Source organism: Schistocerca gregaria, chromosome 5, assembly GCF_023897955.1.
Source record: "Schistocerca gregaria isolate iqSchGreg1 chromosome 5, iqSchGreg1.2, whole genome shotgun sequence".
Classification (NCBI taxonomy): domain Eukaryota; kingdom Metazoa; phylum Arthropoda; class Insecta; order Orthoptera; family Acrididae; genus Schistocerca; species Schistocerca gregaria.
The window spans coordinates 221,694,525-221,716,445 of NC_064924.1; the positions used below are offsets into that span (position 1 = coordinate 221,694,525).

At 45.3% G+C, this 21,921-nt stretch overlaps 1 protein-coding gene across 1 annotated transcript in view; it reads right to left on the reverse strand.

Moving 5' to 3' along the window:
• Nucleotides 1-21,921, reverse strand: part of LOC126273292 (uncharacterized) — a 507,367-nt gene that overhangs the window by 244,254 nt on the left and 241,192 nt on the right. Inside the window, exon 3 of the mRNA XM_049976837.1 lies at nt 854-890. Coding sequence (XP_049832794.1) covers nt 854-890 — 37 coding nt within the window. The remainder of the gene's footprint in view (nt 1-853; nt 891-21,921) is intronic.

Consider the following 21,921-nt stretch of genomic DNA (forward strand, 5'->3'; position numbering starts at 1 on the left):
ATTCAAGATCAGTTTACACTCAGGCTTTACGCCTCTTTGTTAAAATTATTGTCATGTTCGAGATTTTCTACCGCTCCCTGAACAAGCAAGTATGGTTGCTCTTATTATGTGGTCGGTCTGACACGCCGTTTGACCCATCACGCCCCATCATCCACCCGTCCTAGCCTGAAATACCGGTGACCGTGGAATCGACAGTACGGACAAACATCTTTCTTTAAATGTGGAGAAGTGCAAGTTATGAGCCAGTATAAAGAGTGTGAATCTGGCAGTATCTGTTTAAAAGTACGGCAGTAAATATCTCGTACGCTTCATTACAAGTTGCGACGAAACAGGTTCGAACTTTAAAAAAGCTTAGTAAAATAGGCGAATAAAAGACGTGGATTTGTTTGTAGGGTTCTGGAGAAATGTAATTCCAAAGGAACCGAGCACAGGGCGTTAGTGTTACCATTTTTGGAATACCTTTCCCGTTTTCGACACGACAGCAAACGTCACAATATCCCAGAAACGTGCTGGTATTGTCGTAATGAAAGTGTAAAGGGCGTATACATAGGTCTTAAGTGGGAATCTTTTGAAGAAAGCGACATTGACCCCATGACACGCTGTTGAGCATATTTCAATATTAGCTATTCGAGGAAGACTACGAACAATTCTGTCTCGTAAATCTCACGTAGGAGATGAGAACGACGTTAGGAAGACAGGGTTGCGCTCTGAGGCATATGGTCACTCATTTTTCCTTCTCTCCACACGTTAATGGAAAAGCCCAGAAAACCACGAATATTGCTACGAAATATTGTGCATCATGCGTTATACAATGAATTGAAATCTATATACTGATGTAGAGCAATGCACTCACCTTCATATCTGGTTTACAGCTCACAGTACAACGCACCCTGTAACAAACACAGAATTATAATTAGCAAAATATATAGTTTGGCTTGTAAATTAATTTTACAATTGTTAACATTTAAATGTGAAAATCGGGCAACGTAGCCCTTCTCTATGAGGGCTTTTTTTGTTAAAACTTAACTTAATGGACAAGGAGCTACGACGGCCTGTAGAACACTCTTTCGACTGAGGTTCACAGCGAAATAAACGTCTTTGGGTTCGTTGCAAACTGCAAAAGCAGAAGATGCTTGCCTCCATAAAAATACATCAGAAACTTGGGTATATAGGAAACAGAAAACGTTGACGCACCCAATAACTGGCTATATATAAAATAACATGGAAACTTATTTTGAGCATGCGATCGGTTTCGTGTTGATCTTTCGTTTTGTGTGTAATACTGACGTGTGGGGTATGTTAAACGCAACTAGGAAGTTACTCATTTAACAGAGAATGGTTTTGACATGAGTCCATGAATGATTGGAAATGGTCTCCAGGTAGCCGAACATAATCACTTCATTCAATTATCGGTTGAATTTGACCAGAGGACTCAGTCTATTTCATGTAAACATAGCCCACACCTTTAGAGAGCCAACGCTACCTTGCACAATGCCTTGTTGCCAACTTGAGTTCGTGGTCTCGTGGGGTCTGTGCCGCACTTGAACCCTACCATCACCTATTACTAAGTGAAATCGGGACTCAACTGACCAGACGGTTTTCCAATCGTCTAGGGTCCAGGAGTGGCGCAGCGGGCGATGCCATGCTGTTAGCAAAGATATTCGCGTCGGTCGTCTGCTGCCATAGTCCATTAACGCCAGATTTCGCCGTACTGTCCTATCGGATACGTTCGTCTTACGTTCCACATAATTTCTGCGCTTATTTCACGCACTGTTGCAGGTCTGTCAGCACTGGCAACTACACGCAAACGTCGCTGCTATCGGTCGTTAGGTGAAGGCAGTTGGACACTGCGTTGTGCTTGGTGAGATGCAATGCCTGAAATTTGGTATTCTCGCCACACTCTTGACATCGTGGTTCTCGAAATCTTGCATTCCCTAACGATTTCCGAAATGGAATATCTCATTCGTCTCTCTCCAACTGTCTTTCTTTGTTCAAAATCTGTTAATTACCATAGTGCGGCCATAATCACGTCGGATGCCTTTCCACATCAATTACCTGGGTTCAAATGATAGTTTCGCCAAAGCATTGCCCTTTTATACCTTGAGTACGCGATACTCTCGCCATCTCATATATATTTATCGGTATCCCACGACTATTGTCACCTCAGTGTCAAACCAGGGCAGAAACAACGCGACCGCATTAGTAACTATATCTGACTAAAATTGGTGCCAGCATTCAAAAACGGTTCCATGATAGCACAAAGTATGTTTATGTAAGATGAAACAACCAAATGAAACTTTAACACCATTTTCAACGGTGGCAGCTTTATTCGAAGCCCTCCTCGGAAGTTAAGCTTGTTGGTTGCACCTCCTGATATCGAATGTTCTTTCACATCCTCAGCAGAATCAGACACGGTGGCTTCAGAGCCCACTGGTAGGGGATTTTTTTGTACACCTCTGTAACTAGAACAGCTTTGAAGATAACTAAGGGAGGAATAAAAATGCCACTAGCACTACAGCAAGCTATACTAATGACACTTTCCCCCCTCTTCACGCACGTTTGTTATCTTCACTACGTTTCTGGTAACTTTTGTTGTCACTATTTTAGGAGTGGATTTATTAAGGGGGAATTCCGTTTTGTCAACACTGAAGGTGTTATGAGGCTTACGACGAACTCCAATCGGCTCAGGCAAATTCCGATACACAACGAAAATGCGGTCACAGCCTCCTTATTCAGCCCCTTCGCTCTAGCTTTTGACAGGCCTCGTGGTTTTCGGAGTGATAAGTCACTACACCTCTTCATAAATAAAGTAAACAAGTCAACACCTGCAATCATGTGCTCCGTGACTCACGGAAGCTTGATGTTATCCATCGTTTCATACGTGAATGCTGTTCTTCGAATTCAAGAGTGCAGCAAAAACCTCTCGAAGCTAAGTCTCTCAGCCTAGAACTTAAAACATCGTCTTCTTCTGGGGTGAGTACAGCCGGAAGCCCGGCTAGACTATGAGGTTTTTTTTTTCTCTCAGAGCCGTATCACGTTTTGAAATAGTTACCCGATCTTTAAATGTCAAATAGGGAATTTTGAACAACCAGCAGCTCCTGTCGTACTCACGTCTCCGTCTATAACACTTCTTACTGCGTGTTTCATACCTTCCTCGGACCATGAAGCACCTGGCTTTTTCCGGTCCGTCTGAAAATAAACCAAGAAAAAATTTTCTCCAGAATTTAGCATTAAACATAGATTAATCTAATACTTTGACCGAGAAGAAATAATTTCACATGTACAGAGCGAACAGCCCCATGTGCAGACATTTCGAAAGAAGGTTAGATCAGAGCTTTGTGGAAAACCCCAGCAATGTTTGATGATACACAGACTGCATAACCTGTATCCTTATACAAGTAACATAAAGAGTTTAAAATTTCACGTTATTGTGTATGGTACTCCTTAACCCATCACAATACGCATACCTCTAAAGTTTGTTCTTCTGTCTTGTCAATACTGTAACAGAAAACAGAGTTACTACAAGCACATGCGGCGACACAGAGATATTGGTGCATTCTGCAGGCAAAACGGCCTCCAGTCTGTGAGGAACTAGCGCCCTGTTCCGACATTTTCTACATCAGGCGGATTAGCCCCGTGGGCGGAACAGTCCAGCTGTACCCTAAACTTAAGTGTGGAAATAAAACAACTGGAATAGAATGCCTCCAGGAGTCTGAGAAAGAAGTAAGCATTGCTTGACTCGTCAACTATCTTGGGGTCCAATAGTATGATTTGGAGTAGCGCCGCATCATGTCGACGATCCAAGGTGATACTCTGATCTTGTCAGTAATTTCTTTCTCGTGATTTGTTCTGGGGGACTGATGACCTCAGATGTGAAGTCTCATAGTGCTCAGAGCCATTTGAACCATCACTAAATGGACACTCTTCACCTTCTAAAAAGATTATAAAATTGCATTCAGTTGTGAGCTACAAACAGAACAACACCAAATGCAGCACATGACGTTTAAATAGCACATTAGCGAAACGAATGAAGGAAAACCAAGACTAATATCCCGGCGACTATGAGGTCAGAAGAGACTTGGGGAAGGAAATCGACCCTGGTCTTATCAGAATCAGAGGAACCACCCCAGCGTTTGCCTTAAGCGATTTAGGAACTCTACAGAAAACCTAAATCTGGATAGCCGGACGAGGATCTGAACCACCCCTCCCCCCCCCCCCTCCCCCACAGTACGAGTCCAGCGTCTTAGCGCTCAGGTGGTCAGGAACAGACGAATACTGTAGACATCTACATCTACATCTACATCCATACTCCGCAAGCCACCTGAAGGTGTGTGGCGGAGGGTACCCTGAGTACCTCTATCGGTTCTCCCTTCTATTCCAGTCTCGTATTGTACGTGGAAAGAAGGATTGTCGGTATGCTTCTGTGTGGGCTCTAATCTCTCTGATTTTATCCTCATGGTCTCTTCGCGAGATATACGTACAAGGGAGCAATATACTGCTTGACTCATCGGTGAAGGTATGTTCTCGAAACTGAGCGTCTCTCCTGCAGAGTCTTCCACTGGAGTTTATCTATCATCTCCGTAACACTTTCGCGATTACTAAATGATCCTGTAACGAAGCGTGCTGCTCTCCGTTGGATCTTCTCTATCTCTTCTATCAACCCTATCTGGTGCGGATCCCACACTGCTGAGCAGTATTCAAGCAGTGGGCGAACAAGCGTACTGTAACCTACTTCCTTTGTTGTCGGATTGCATTTCCTTAGGATTCTTCCAATGAATCTCAGTCTGGCATCTGCTTTACCGACGATCAACTTTATATGATCATTCCATTTTAAATCACTCCTAATGCGTACTCCCAGATAATTTATGGAATTAACTGCTTCCAGTTGCTGACCTGCTATTTTGTAGCTAAATGATAAGGGACCTATCTTTCTATGTATTCACATCACATTACACTTGTCTACATTGAGATTCAATTGCCATTCCGTGCTCCATGCGTCAATTCGCTGCAGATCCTCCTGCATTTCAGTACAATTTTCCATTGTTGCAACCTCTCGATACACCACAGCATCATCTGCAAAAAGCCTCAGTGAACTTCCGATGTCATCCATCAGGTCATTTATGTATATTGTGAATAGCAACGGTCCTATGACACTCCCATGCAGCACACCTGAAATCACTCTTACTTCGGAAGACTTCTCTTCATTGAGAATGACATGCTGCGTTCTGTTATCTAGGAACTCCTCAATCCAATCACACAATTGATCTGATAGTCCGTATGCTCTTACTTTGTTCATTAAACGACTGTGGGGAACTGTGTGAAACGCCTTGCCGAAGTCAAGAAACACGGCTTCTACCTGTGAACCCGTGTCTAAGGCCCTCTGAGTCTCGTGGATGAATAGCGCGAGCTGGGTTTCACACGACCGTCTTTTTCGAAACCCATACTGATTCCTACAGAGTAGATTCCTAGTCTCCAGAAAAGACATTATAGGCCTACATCAAATTTTTGGGTGTATATGCTTATGAACGTTGGAACAGGAAGAAATGCAAACTTCAACAACTCCACGTGATAGATTCATATGCAAACAAATCAGCTATTTTACATATATCAACCAATTACTGTCTCATGGCATAATTTTCTTTGGTGACTTATCATACAGAAAGTGTTTATAGCAAACAAATAATCAAATACGATTTAGGAGAATAATAATGTTTATAATTACAAAAAATGGCTCTGATCACTATGGGACTCAACATCTATGTTCATCAGTCCCCTAGAACGTAGAACTACTTAAACCTAACTAACCTAAGGACATCACACAACACGGAGTCATCACAAGGTATAATTACAACACTAGAAGGAAAGCTGCAGGTATCAGTGGCTTAGAAATGCATTACATGTATACTATTGATTATTTTCCAATAATGTACAGTATTCGACTTGTAGCATAGCATGTTTAAATGTTATCTGAAAGCGTTTATCTGGACAGCTTATAAATCACACACTTTTCCAGGGCAGCTCCCACATATGTGTGGAGGCCATTGCAGCCGTTACGTCCAGCCGCTACAAAGAGACAGTACAGATTTAATCAGTTAATTTAAAATCTAATAGCAAATTCAGTCAGAGGGGGAAATTACGAGTCCAATGATCGCAATCACGAGTCAATTGCGGGTGTATCGAGGGATTTGAAAAACTTTATATGCAAATTCCCCCGTTAAATGAATTTTATTCGAGATTATGGACCAGCCGATGTGTTGCTAAAGTATAGAGCGATTGGATGATATGGTCAGAATAGATCTCTAATACCCGCAAAGCATGTTATTAAAAAATCCCAAGCTGGGCCATTAAAAGAAAAGAGAAGCTGTTAGGTTCAAATTTGCTTTGTGGTCACATTGTCACAGAAAAGTATGTTTTCTCTGACTCGCATCGGGACGCCACCCAATAGATTAGCTAACTGCAGAGCGTATAGGACACCTCCGTCCGCACAGTAAACAAACAGAGCAAGAGATCAGCACAGTCTCATCTGTAGGTTGTCTGTGTGGACTGTGTTTCTAGCGTTGGAGGCACACCACATATGTTACAAAAATAGCCGAAGTTCACTCTACAGTCCACTCTCACGCAGTCTCTCGTCTCGTCTACTTTGTGCTGATAGTGGTTGAAGATTCGTGTAGAAGTCTGCCGCCATCTTAACTTACAACATGTTCATACCTCTATCACCTTGGAGTCAGACGTGCAAAGTTTAGTCGCGGTAGCAATACGATCATGTCGCGAGAAGATATACTCGATTATTGCGGTTGCCACGGCAAAGTGTACCCAAAGTCTGTGCAGCAAGCTGGCTGAAAAAAGCACTCAAAAGGTATTATGAAATCTTGCCGCATGTCCCGCCCTTCGAAACGACCTTCGGTTACCCTGACGCCAACCAATGTCCCGTTTTTCCGTACGTCCATCATGGGAAAGCAGATATTTTTATTTATTTGTAGCAACAATAACACATTTAGGTGTGTTTATTAGTTGTATTTGATTGGAATTCCACAATCTTCTGGCCTCTCTTGAACATAGCGTGATCGCGCTTTCGACGGCCGTCATCACCGTGTCTCTAATTAAAGTAGCAGAAACGACTGTCATCCGCAGAACTTGTCATTTATGATGGGGCCTCGTTGCCGTAGTGTCTCACTGTCACGGTAATTGCTCAATGCTCCTGCTTGTAACTACGAATGGTGCTGGAATTTTGGCTACTATGACTACTGGAGTCCATAGAAGAACGACGAAGAAGAATTGTTCTTCGTGAAAGCACTGTCCTTTGTTAGAGAGAACAGTCATTTATCAGTGGACCCCGAGCTCTGAAGAAGGATTGTGGTAGGCTGGACAGTCAAGCGCATACTTAAGACATTGAATGGGCGGCTGGTAGGTCTAGGATTCACTGAGTGTACCCTGTTGTACATGCAGGTCATGCAAAGCGTCCTCTGGAGACAGTGTATGAATAAACCGAATGGGATGATTGCAGTCGCTGATGGTAACACACGATGCACACTGAAATTCTTTCCGCTCATCACAGGCATTACTACTCTCATTGATAATTTTTGTTCCTTCTGAAAACGGCTAGTTATATCGTTGTTTCTGCCAGTGTTTCAGGTATCCTTAACTTCACTCACTTACACAGGGTGAGCCAAAAAATGTATACACACTTTGAACTGTCATAGACAATTTATTTCCCGTTCTGCAAGGTTAAATATCTGTGAGAAAGTAATGTTATGTTTCTTCAACATGTGGCAGCAGAGGAAAGGAAGTAACTGCAACATGGCGGATGTGCTTTTTAGCTTTAAAGCGCGGAAGCAGATAATTAAGTGGTACTGGAAGTTTGAGAATGTAGCTGCGGTTCGAAGGCAGTGGAGAAGTGAGTATGGTACAGAACCACCTTCAAGGTTAACAATTACACGTCTACGAGACAAATTCGAAAGTCTTGGAACAATGTATGAAGTTGCATAAAGGTGATCAGGGCGACCTCGTACAGCTACAAGTGATGATTCCACAACTGCGGTTTTGGAACTTTCAGCGTTCGCCTCAAAAATCTTCAAGGCAAGCGGCACGTGAGAGTAATGTAAGTGCTAGTGGTGTGCTATGCATTCTGAAGAAAGGCAAGTTTAGTGTGTACATTTCAAGGCTGATGCAACAGCTAAGTGACGACGATCTAGATCGAAGGTTACAATTTTGTGAATTTTCAGATGGAGAGACGTTAACCGGGAGTTATGGGTAGCATAATTTGGTCGGATGAAGCCCAATTCAAACTCAGTGGAACTTTCAATAGGCACAATTGTGTGTACTGGGCTGAAGATAATCCTCACATTACAGTTGAAAAGGCAGTGAATTTGCCTGGTGTAAATGTGTGGTGTGGTTTGTCTGCAAGGGGACTCATTGGGCCTTCCCGCTTTGAAGGTACTGTTACTGGAGAAACGTACCTATTAATGCTTGATGACTCCATATTCCCTGCCATTCTTGCACTATACGGTAATGATGAGTTTTATTTCCAACAAGATGGCAACCCACCGCACTATCACAGGGACGTAAGAGCATACCTGGGTCACAATGTGCCAGGCCAGTGGATAGGACGCAGGGGACCAATGGAGTTTCCTGCACGCTCTCCAGACCTCAGGCCGCTAAATTTCTTCTTATGGGGCACAGTAAAAGATGAGATGTACAAACGTAATCCACGCAACCTGGACACACTTGGGAAATAGATTCAGGTGGTGTGCGCAGAAATCTCATTAGACACTTTGGTACGGTGTACGGGATCAGTCATGACTCGTACTCAGAAATATATTGATGCAGAAGGCCACCAGTCAGAAAATTTATCATATTTGCAAAGTACATTTATTTTTCCAACTGGACTTTAAGCTTTCCATTTCCAGAAATTTAACATTGCAGAATCATCATCATCATCATCATCATTTAAGACTGATTATGCCTTTCAGCGTTCAGTAGGAGCATAGTCCCCCTTATAAAATTCTTCCATGATCCCCTATTCAGTGCTAACATTGGTGCCTCTTCTGATGTTAAACCTATTACTTCAAAATCATTCTTAACCGAAGCCAGGTACCTTCTCCTTGGTTTGCCCCGACTCCTCCTACCCTCTACTGCCGAGCTCATGAGTCTCTTGGGTAACCTTGCTTCTCCCATGCGTGTAACATGACCCCTAATCCTGTTCGCCCTGACTGCTACATCTATAGAGTTCATTCCCAGTTCGTCTTTGATTTCCTCATTGTGGACACCCTCCTGTCATTGTTCCCATCTACTAGTACCTGCAATCATCCTAGCTACATTCATATCCGTAACCTCAACCTTATTGATAAGGTAAGCTGAATCCACACAGCTTTCGCTCCCATACCACCAAGTTGGTCGAAAGATTGAACGGTGCACAGATAACTTAGTCTTGGTACTGACTTCCTTCTTGCAGAAGAGAGTAGATCGTAGTTGAGCACTCTCTGCATTAGCTTTGCTACACCTCGCTTCCAGTTCTTTCACTATGTTGCCATCCTGTGAGAATATGCATCCTAAGTACTTGAAACTGTCCACCTGTTCTAACTTTGTACCTCCTATTTGGCACTCAATCCGTTTATATCTTTTTTCCACTGACATTACTTTCGTTTTGGAGATGCTAATCTTCATACCATAGTCCCTACATTTCTGATCTAGCTCTGAAATATTACGTTGGAAACTTTCAGTCGAATCTGCCATCACAACTGTCATCCGCATATGCAAGGCTGCTTGTTTTGTGTTCATATATCTTAATCTCACCCAGCCAGTCTATTGTTTTCAACATGTGATCCATAAATAATATGAACAACAGTGGAGAGAGATGGTAACCTTGTCTCACCCCTGAAATTACTCTAAACCATGAACTCAATTTACCGTCAACCCTAACTGCTGTCTGACCAACCATGTAAAGACCTTTAATTGCTTGCAAAAGTTTGCCTCTTATTCCATAATCTCGTAGAACAGACAATAACTTCCTCCTAGGAACCCAGTCATATAACTTTTCTAGATCTATGAAGCATAGATACAATTCCCTGCTCCACTCATAACACTTCTCCATTATTTGCCGTCAGCTGAAGATCTGGTCCTGACAGCCTCTAAGAGGCTAAACCCACACTGATTTTCATCCAATTGGTCGTCAACTAATACTCGCACTTTCCTTTCAACAATACCTGAGAAGACTTTATCCACAACGCTGGTTAAAGAGATACCTCTGACCTCTGTAGCTGTTACAATCTTTTCCTTTTCCATGTTTAAAGATTGGTATGATTACTGCTTTTGTCCAGTCTGATGGAACCTGTCCCGACTCCCAGGCCATTTCAATTATCCTGTGTAGCCATTTAAGACCTGACATTCCACTGTATTTGATGAGTTCCGACTTAATTTCATCCACACCAGCTGCTTTATTGCACTGAAATCTATTGATCATTTTCTCCACTTCCTCAAATGTGATCCTATTTCCATTATCATTCCTATCCCATTGTACATCGAAATCTGAAACATTACTGATCGTATTTTCACCTACATTGAGAAACTCTTCAAAATATTGCCTCCATCTGCCCAAGGAATCCACAGGATTCACCAGCAGTTTTTCCTCACCTGTCCAAAATACTTGTCATTTCCTTCTTACCTGCCTTTCGAAGACTGCTAATTACACTCAAGAATGGTTTTCCAGCAGCTTGACCCAAAGTCTCCAACCTGTTTCCAAAGTCTTCCCAAGATTTCTCTTCGATGCTGCAATTATCTGTTTGGCTTTGTTTCTTTCTTCAACATAACTTTCTCTGTCTACCTGGGTTCTAGTATGTAGCCATTTCTGATACGCCATCTTTTTCTTTTTACAGGCTGCCTTGACTGTGTTATTCCACCAGGCTGTTTGCTTCATCCTACCTTTACACACTACTGTTCCAAGACATTCTTTAGCCACTTCTAGTACTGTGTCCCTGTATCTTGTCCATTCCTTTTCCAGTGACTGTAGTTGACTACATTCAACTAACTGGTACCTTTCTGAGATCACTCTTATGTACTTGTGCCTGATTTCCTTATCCTGAAGTTTCTCCACTCTTATCCTCTTACATATGGACCTGACCTCCTGAACTTTCTGCCTCACAATACCAATTTCACTGCAGATTAAATAATGATCAGTGTCATCAAAGAATCCCCTGAATACACGTGTGTCCCTCACAGCCTTCCTGAATTACTGATATGTTATTATATAGTCAATGACAGACCTGGTTCCCCTGCCTTCCCAAGTATACCGGTGAATGTTCTTATGTTTAGAAAAGGAGTTTGTGATTACTAAGCCCATACTGGCACAGAAATCCAAGAGCTGTTTCCCGTTCCTATTGGCCTCCATATCCTCTCCAAATTTACCCATAACCTTTTTATACCCTTCTGTTCGATTTCCAATCCTGGCATTAAAATCATCCATGAGTAGAACACTGTCCTTGTCCTTTACTCAAACAACTACATCACTGAGTGCCTCATAAAAACTATCCATCTTATGTTGATCTGTCCCTTCACAATGCGAATATACTAACACAATCCTAATTTTCTTGCTAGACACTGTCAAATCTATCCACATCAGTCGTTCGTTTACATACCTTATTGCAACTACGCTGGGTTCCATTTCTTTCCTGATGTAAAGCCCTACACCCTATTGTGCTATTCCTGCTTTGACTCCTGACAGGTAGACCTTGTATTCTCCCACTTCCTCTTCTTTCTCACCCCTTACCCGAATGTCACTAACAGCTAAAACGTCCAGCCCCATCTTACTTGCAGCCTCTGCGAGCTCTACCTTCTTCCTAGAGTAGCCCCCATTGACATTAATAGCTCCCCATCTCATTACAATTTGTTTGCCAAGTCGTACCTTAGGAGTCCCTGGTTTGTCAGTTAGAGGTGAGACTCTGTCACCTCCAAAAGTCCGACGCATTTTACTCTGATTGTTGGCAGCATCATATTTAAAGTACCAGGGAAGCAGGTTGCTAGCCTTACTTGCCCCAAGTCCCATTGGGTTTTACCCCTAACGGTTGAGGGACTAACCGGTGGATTTGGTAGCCTTTGCCGTATGAGCACAAAGGTGACCACGACTCAGAATATGTCCGAGATACCCAGCCTTATTCCAAAGTAACTTGTATCCCGACTGTCGGGACCCCTTACTTGGCCACTCATACGTTGCCCGTGGTTCATGAACTAGGACATGACAACAGGAACCCACACCATGAACATTGTAGAACGGGAAATAAATTCTCTATGACGCTTCAAATTGTGTATACATTTTTTGACGCATCCTGTATGTTATCAGTATTCTGATTTCAATGTTTTTCTATCCCGCATGGATAGGCGGCGCGTGGATCTGCTCCTGTGAACTGCCTCTTCAAAATAGGCCGAGAGTGAAGGACGCGAGTAGGAGCAGGAATGGATGAAGTACTTCGGTACTGCAAGTAAAGTTAAAGCACGTTTACTGGTGTGTAAACTGATACAAACACATTACTTAACTTTTCGTACAGATGAGCACGTAGGTGTGAAGCCGTTCATGTATCGAAGCTAACAGTTACTAGAAGTGACAAAGGCAGAGACTACAATGGCTAGCCCCCCTACAAGTAGAAGTTAACTTGTTAGGTCGCCTACTCGTGATCAAATGGACTGATATGTGGAGCGGCGCCCGTGGAGCTCCACAGCGTCGGCTAGAGGGCGCTGTGGTCGGCGTTGTTCGTCCGCTCTCGTAGTGCCAACCTACAAGAGCGCACCTACGCTGTGGCATCGCAGCTATCGATACCACACATGTGACGCTTACTTAAGGTGAACATTGTAATGTGCATGCACGAGTGAGCAGGTAAGTACTCCCACTTCCTGTGTGGATCAGCTGTAATAAACTACGCACTTGCGAATCACCTCTATGTTTCCGCATCATACTGCTTCTGTTTTACTTTCTGGGAAAATCTCTATGGGTACTCAACTGTTTTATACACTGGAAAAATCTCTGTAGCTAGTCAACTGTTTAATAAGCAGGCAAAATGTCTATGGCTAATCAGCCACATGTCTAGAGAAGAAGCCACCCTTCTCGCCTACTACGACTGCAAGCGTGTTACCTCTGCATCATATTCAGTTTTCTCTCTTATCTTGTCGTAGATTAAAAGGATGATACGTCCCAGTTGAAACGTCCACTTTGAACAATTTATACAAGACTGTGCTTAAACTGACACACAATATTTTTAGCGCAACGCAATCTGACTTTCAAAAATTCCTACGAAAGAATGGCCCTGACTAACAATAACCTATACGTTTCACAAATCACTTACCTCACAAAAATCTTCGTTACACAAGCTACTGCAATACAGCGAGCGCCACTACTGCCAGCTAAATAAAAGATTCAAACTACTGAAGGCACTAACTACTGATAGGCATAGTTAGCAAATGAAAGATTTTAATAGAGAACAAACAATGTATTTACCTCACTAGTCATAATATATATAGCAGTTCATGGCACCAATTCTTACATATTTCAAAACTCCGCCATCTCTCTCCCCACGTCCACCACTGCTGGCGGCTCACCTCCAACTGCCCAACGCTACGCGCTGTTAGCATCCAGCTGCCGCTGCCCAACACTACAATGGCGAGTATTACAACAATGCCAACCAGCCACAGACTGCACACGGCACAGCCAGTGATTTTCATACAGAGCGCTACGTGGCTGCGGCGTTACCAATAAAAAACCTAAACAGCTTACTTACACAGTTTATTGGCTTCTGTTTTTCTAACTGTTCCATCTCGATTGGTGGCATGTTTAGAATCATGGTAGTCAGTTCCGTAAACTATTCCCTCAGATAACTCAAATACTTCCTCTCGATACCCTTCGTCAACAGGGAGTCCATCAGCTTTTAGAATTCTGACTACTCTTTGCACTCAACTCACAATATAGAAAGAAAAGAGCGAACAGAGACATACAAAAGTGCTGTTTGGAAAATCCACGTTGGTTCTTATAGATGGTATTTCGGTATCATGGCCATTGTTATGTGCATATTCTCTATCACCTTTCTTAAAAGTGAGCATGTACTGCGCCTGTTGTCACTTGCTTGGATCTCTTTGTTCTCCATAGACTTTCGAGAAACCTGCGGTTGAAAGGCAGCAACTTCCATTACCTCTAGTGTCAACTAGACTGATACTACTCATGGATCCATGTCACATGCTAGAGAATACAGTAAAGAACAAATAGCTTGCTCATAGAAACAAGTAGCTTATACAGAGGACTGTCAACTCTAAATAGAATTCAATGTCATCCGTCTGCTGCATTTAATATAACACCAGCAAACTGTCACATTATCTTCTTTCAACTCCAATGTGATACTTCTGTATCATAGTATGGAGATCATCTTCTAGTCCGCAGTGCGTGCTACAGCCTTTCTGAATGATAATGAAGATAGTAAGATAAGCAAACTCCTCCTCTGAAACTGGTCAGTTCCTTGCAGAGGACTAAGGTTCCATTCCCGGTGGGAGGACTGGAATAGGGTGTATTCATCTTCGTGAGGTCAACTGAGGAATAAGTCGACCAATGAGTAACGGTCCAAAGATCAAAGAATCCGGCAACGACAGGGACATTGGTGTAGTGACCACATGCCCGTCCATCCCATACCTCCATTGAGAGAGGATGACACGGCGGTCAGTCGATACTGATGGGCCCACCAGGGACATGATTCATTGGGTCAAACAGATGGCAGTCGGAATGTGCGATATCAGGGCTGTAGGGTGGATGAGGAAGAACAGTGAGTTACTGTCGGGTGAGGTCTTGCGATGTCATGGACAAGGAGAAATTCGTTTGTGTTTTTGTGACTACGAACATGCTGATGTCGTTTCTTCAGTTTCCTGAGGGTAGCGCAATACACCGCAGAGTTGGTCCTTGCACCATGAGGGAGGACATCCCACAGAATAGCGCCTTCAGAGTCCGAGAAGGCCGTCACATGACTTCTGGTCACTACCAGGTCTCCGTAGAAGTCTGCAAGCGCTCTGCGATGCTCTGGTTCTCCATCACAAACAAAAAGGAACAGCAATGACAGCTCTCTGCTTGGAACGTACCACCGTTACAGACGCCATTTTGAAGACTATGTATAGCACGGCCACATACTGGAACTTCATGAAACTATAGGGGCAGAAGCGGGAAAATTCCGCATTTTTACAGCCGAAACTGGCTGAGAAAAGAAAGTGTTCCTTTACTTACTGAATGCCCCGCGTACAAAAATCACTACGAGAAATGACCAAATACCAGATTATTTAGATGAGATTGTAATACAGTCGTAAATATTAATCAGATAGAGACGTGGGCGTTCTTCTGTATAGTTCGACATGAACAGGGCCTCTGGATTCCTGGCGCCGAGGGAGTTGTTAAACCAGTTCATCATTTCAGTACACGCTACGGGCTGATACCGATGATCCTCCATCGGTGGAGCCTTCGGCATACAGCAGTTCGTGATTGAGGAGCTGTGAAGATCAACACTGATGTTGTAGAAGAAGATTGGGATGTCAACACCACACACTACACCACACTGATGTACATGCATCGGGCATGGGTGTGTGTGATGTCTTTACGTTAGTTAGGTTTAAGTAGTTCTAAGTATAGGGGACTGATGACCTCCCATAGTGCTTAGTGCCATTTCAACCAAGTGTGAGTGTTCCATATTGGTTGTCATAGAGCATAGATTATTAGGATAGATATTTGTTTTTTTTATTATTATACTGAAGACGTGGTTTGACCACACGAAACCGGTCGTGTTCATATACAGCTGGAAGCGGTTTATTTTTGAAACAAGAATTACCTGAGCTGTGGCTGTCCTCCGCTGAAAACTATTTTTAATCCTCTCTGCGAATTTATGTGTCCTTTAAAGTGACACAAAATTCTTCTTAAAAGTGGCGTCCTATAAATACAAGGCTGTGCTCGTTAGCTGACCGGGACATCTTTCTTGGCTGACGCCGCTCTACCCTCCCTGCAGCGAGCATTAACAGCCGGACGTTTCTCTTCCGCCCAGCACCTTTTCCTCCTCCTCCGCCTTCAGAGCAGCCGCCACTACCACCCTACAGGTCTGGCACCGGCCGTTATTTGGTGTTATTTTCTTTCGAGCCGTAACTTACAACTCCGCGGTTAAGCATCAATCGTATTGCGCGGCCGGCCGGCCTCTAGCCGAACTTCACGCCCAGCTCGCTCCCCCCCCCCCCCCCCCCCCCCGACTGCCCCACTGTTGCACCCCCTGCCTCACCCCCGCAGGACTCCTTCTCTTCCCTTCAGAGCGGCCACCGCCACCGCCTCTTTCCTTCCGTACGCTGGTGAACTGCAGCCTTCGGCGTTCGACCTCCGACCGCCTGTTACCATCTATCTCGGCCCAGGTCTGCGCCCCCTCCCTTCCCCGCGACTACTGGTCACCGGCCGAGAAATAACTGCCCATTGCTGTATAAGGTACGGGTGCCAAAGGCAGCGGCCGGCAGTGTTGCTGCTGCTGCGGCCGGGGTTGCGGCCCGTAGTCTCAATTCCCCAGCCGAGGAGTCGCGAGGAAGTTGCCCCCCTGGCACCTCGAGCGCTCCCCTCACCTCGGCTCCGCAACAGCCCGCGCGCGGCTCCTCCGGTAATTCCCATCCGCATTCCATACCGATAACAGCGCAGAACGCACACCTTAACGTCGCATAAATCTCGCCGCCCGAAAATTACAGCAATGCGTTCCCAGATAGGAAGAAGGAGTGGCGGCGAGGCGCTAAGCGAGCAAAGCAACGCCGCGGAAAGGGTAGTGGGTGGAGGCGGAGCGAGGAGGCGGAGGAGGGGATGAGAATGAGGAGGCAGGCAGGGAGGGAGGCCGCCAAGTTGGGAGTACAGTTTGGCGGGCGGGAAAGGGGACGGCGGCACGCGGAACGTTGTATATATTTCTTCTCCTCCTGCCGCACCCCGCCCCGCGCGGACCCTCCCGGCCTCCTTTCTCTCACCCCCCGCTTTCCCCACTCGGAAGAAAAGCACTTTCATAAATCTGCTGCGAGATATATGTGAGCACAATTTCCGGGATCCGGCCATTAAGTTGGGCCGGCGCGCCGCGGCTCCTTCGCCTGGCGGCCGGCCGCTGGCTGGTCGGCGCTGTCTGGCGGCGCGACGCGGCACTCGCTCATACCCGGCGGACGGCTCCATTCACAATAGCAAGAACAACGCCACTCTGTGTATTTAGTGTCCCTGAACAACTTGTTAGTGTGTATGATTGCATGGTATCGCGGCGGTATGGATTAAGAAAATCTTCTCGGGCTCCCAGCTGTGTCAGGTGGTTAAAATGCGGTGTGCTTTCGACAGAGCTCACCTTGGCGTTGTCAAGTAATGGTACGATTTGACTGACAATGGCTGAGGGGAGCTCGGTCGAAAGCTCGTGGAATTTTAACCACCTGAAGTGGCCGGCTGCCTCAGTAGATTTTATTAACTTGTTTGCATGATAGGATGCGACCCCTTGTAGAGGGCTTGAAGGCCTGAGTGACATCGACCATGCGCCATGCCATTCCAGATTATGGAGCCACTACTTCTCATTCAGTTCCGTCCTGAATAGGCATGACGAGGATGAGTGAACCTCGTACCAGACCCCCCCCCACCATTTTTTTGGGTTCTTTGGGGAAGGAGACCAGACAGCGAGGATGGCCGGACGCAGGATTGAACCGCCGTCCTCCCGACATCTAAGTGTTTGGCTTGTTTACTGGGAACTAGTATTCTGTGTTAAACATTTTGTTCATTCCCATCAGCACACACTGTAAGTGTTCTTTAGCGATAGCCAGAAGCACCATGTCTGCGCAATTTGTCTTAGCTTTTTCGTGTCTCTGTTGAAATTATTTCACAATCTTCAATACTTCTCCGACATTCTAGTTATGGTACAGTGTCGATAAGCTGCGAACCTGCGTTACACTACTGTGCATTCTTTATATGCACGCACTTCAGATTTATAAACATGAACCATATCTGCGAGAGCTATTTTTTTCAACCTCCGATTGGTGGCGAAATGGAAACCACTCCGAAAATCAAAGATGTTTTATGTGCAACATTTAGTTCCACCTTTAAGCTACTACCCTCCGACTTAGACATTTGTCGTAGTGTTTTACCAACATCTGAACACCCTCGTCGTAGAAGCCGGCTGCCTGTGCTTTTCTCCAATTACCTGCGGTGCTCGTTGTCTATGCCAAAATGCTGTCCTCGTAGTCAGCGATACATGTGGGCAAAGAAATGAAAATCAGAGATCCATGTCTAGTCTGTATGTAAGATGATCAAACACTTACCAGTGAAAACGCTAAAAGTCACCACGTAATTCAAGACATTAGTTGCCAGTGGACAGTGTTTTATACCAATGTCGCAAGTTGACGATTTGTTCTTGTCCAGGTTCCAAACTCGGGTCTCATGCTTACTAGAAAGAAGCGCTGACCACCACACCATCCGGATACAGTGGTCACCACAACTGCATGGACTACCCTTGCACACCTACTGTCATACCCAAATTCTCAATATATAACACAAACTATTGATGTACTGTCGCTGCCCTTTAGCCTCACTGGCCATCATTGCCTCAATTATACATGTGGTTCCAGTTCTTTTAGACGTGTTAGAAAGAACACAAACCACACACACACACACACACAAACACATGTAGGTCGACAAACCACAATTTCTAAACTGAGGAAACGTGGCGCCACGCTCTCCGATTGGCCACGGGATTGGTTTGTTGCCGGATTCTCTGGACAACGCATGACCGCGAATGCTTTGCCTGCCGGAAATCGCGATGCCTCCAAGGCGGCCCGCACGCTCGGTGGTAGCGCGCCAGCCTTCCACTCTGGGGCCTGGGAGGGAATCCACTGGGGTCCTGACACATCCATTGTAGTTTCATGATAAGATGTACCGGGAAAAAATCCGTCAACAGCTGTTAGCTCGCATACAGAAAGTAATTTACAAATTTTGTCGGCCCTGAAAAGTGCCTTTTAGGGTAGCTATGAAATTGTTTACTTAAAGCACGTGCTCGAACTGGCGACCCTCTGACGCGACACAAGTTTGGTAACGTGGAACGGTGTTTTGCCGATTCTTTCAAAGGTTCCTGGCATTGCCCTGATGTGACTGGCGGCATGTTGAATGCGATTCATTAATTCCTATTCGTTTCTAGGTGGTTCACGTCCGGATGGGTGAACCAGAACCTTGAAGAATCTCCACAGGAAAAAGTCCGGAGTCGTGAGGTATGCTGATCGCGGGGGCCACATCCTACGGTCACCTTTGTCAATTACTCAGCCAGCGAAGAGTTCACTCGCACAGCACAGTACGACTGTTACGTGCGGGTGCCTCATCATGCTGCAACCACATGCATAGCCGTATGTCCAGGGGAATATTCTCCAGCAGGCCGGGTACAGTTTCTTGCCAAAACTTAAGGTAATTTTCCCTGATAAGTCGAGGAGGTAGACGGACCGGGCCACTCAGATGAACACGCACGATGCCTGCCCAGATGTAGAGCGCAAATCGTCCCTGGTGTCCGTGGACGTACGTGACGTGAGAATTTCCCCTTGCTCAGTAAAGAATGTTTCGAGTGTTGCAAAAGCCATCCCGGTAGAAGGTGCAACAGTTGCAGAAACCACCGGCAAAACTATTGCCTGTGTTCATAGTCCACCACAGTATTTACTTCTTGGACAAGGTGGAAACTAAATGGATTCTGACCATCATCCCTCGAAACCTCCCAGACTAACCGATGAGTGACCCCCATGCCGTGTCCAACCACCCGAATACTTGTCGTAGGTGCTTCCTCTAAGCGCTCGAGAGCAGTCTCTTCAAACGCAGCATCCCGTCGTGTTTGAGATCTTCTAGCATCACATGATATCCCGCTAACGAGCCTGTTTCTTCAAGTCGCCGGTGAACTGTTGTAAACGTTTGCGGCTTTGGGTGGCGTCTTGCTGCGTATCGTTCCCCATACAACCGTGAAGCTTCATGAGCATTACTGTCGGCTAGTCCATAAACAAAAATGATATCTCGTTGTCTTTCAAACGAATACTGTGCCGCCATGCTTACTGTATGACTAAATTGCAGGTGACGTGCGTGTGCTCCGGAGCCAAACTTACATGTGAATGCCTGTGATGTGAGGTGGAGACAAACAGAAAAACCAATTCGACACGTGTGCGTATCACGTTGGGGCAGTGACGGGACGAGGGACGTTTGTAAGTGTGAAGCGACAACCATAGCGCAGCCCGTCAACCGACGAACGGCAACAGGGCAATCTCACGACCAATAGGAGCCCGCAGTGACAAGTTTTCGTTGTTTAAAAATGGTGCCTTGTCGACCTACACAACATTAGTAATTTTCGTTCCTACTTGCTTCAGCTATACAGGGGTAAAATTTCGTGACACAATTTTTCTCCACCCGAGGGTTGTCCAGAAAGTAAGTTTCGATCGGTCGCGAAATGGAAAACACTGGGAAAACCCGGTAAAGCTTTGCACAGATGTGCTGAGCATTGTCGCTAGTATGCCCGTCGATGGTGTCGCGTCGTTCTTTTCAGTTCTGAGTGAACAGTGAGCAAGTGAAGATGCGTAAAAAATAGCGTCTCCCGCCAAGTATGAGGGCCTGGTTAGAGATTTCGCCTGTGTCATGCAGCCCACAAACACAACTGCCGAGCAGTTCCTTCTTCATGTCAATTCTCTGCCGCACACTGCAGGGGCAATGAAGACGCTCCTGCAGCGTTTCTGATGAGAAGTGTTTGATCACCCACACTACAGTCCGTAATTGGCTCCCCCTGGGTCTCATCTCTGCTCACAAGAACCGCTGGCTATGAAGACAAAAATTTTCCGCAGACAACGAGCTGCAGACCAGTGCAGATTACTGACCGTAAGCACAGGCGACTGCTTTCTATGACGATGATATTGGAAAGTTGATACAACAATACGACAAAACTCGAAGTAAGAGCGGCGACTATCTAGAGAAGTAGGTGGAAGGTGTACCTAACTGTTGCAACTGTTTTCACTGTGGTTTCTATTTCGCGACCGATAGGAACGTACGTTGCAGGATCGTTTTTGTTGCAGCTGTAGTGAATTTCTGCAACACTGCCGCACTCTGGTGTCATACAGGACTGTTACGTTATGAGGGCTGCATGAAATCAGGTGGAAACCCTCAGTGGATGGCAGCACGCATTCACAGTTGGCGGTAGACTGTTGTTCTGTAGTCGAGCTGGCGTCAGTTCATCCGTGACAATTGTAGAGGTCTGGGAGCGGTATCTTCGCGGGCCTACCTCAACCACTCACGTTACGCGATTTTGTGAACGTCTCCATGCCAACACCTCACTGTTGTTACAGCTCTGTTTCCACCTGCTGCCGCCATTTGCACTTCGCAGTTTCAAGCTGGCAACAGTGCTGTGAGATGTGGTATCGATAGCAACGATGCCACGGCGAATGAAAGTTCTTAGGTTGGCACTACGACAGACACCGACGACAGCGCCCTCTAGCCGGTGTTGTGCAGACCTACGAGCTCCGCTCCAGATTCAGCCCATTTCATCAAGAGCAGACAGCCTGGAAACATCGCTTCAACCTCAGCTTGCTATTGAGACTACGCACGACTTACGACGCGTCTAAGGCTTCTCACCTACGTACAAAGCTATGTACGCCCCTGTATACCGGGTGATCAAAAAGTCAGTATAAATTTGAAAACTTAATAAACCACGGAATAATGTGGATAGAGAGGTTAAAATTGACACACATGCTTGAAATGACATGGGGTTTTATTAGAACCAAAAAAAGTTCACAAAATGTTCGACAGATGGCGCTGGACAGCAAAACTGTTACCGTGATGAGTGAGAGATACGCCGATATTTTACAGAATCGCATCATCCCCAGCCTGGCTGATAAACACCTGCTAGAACGTACGATCTTTATGCA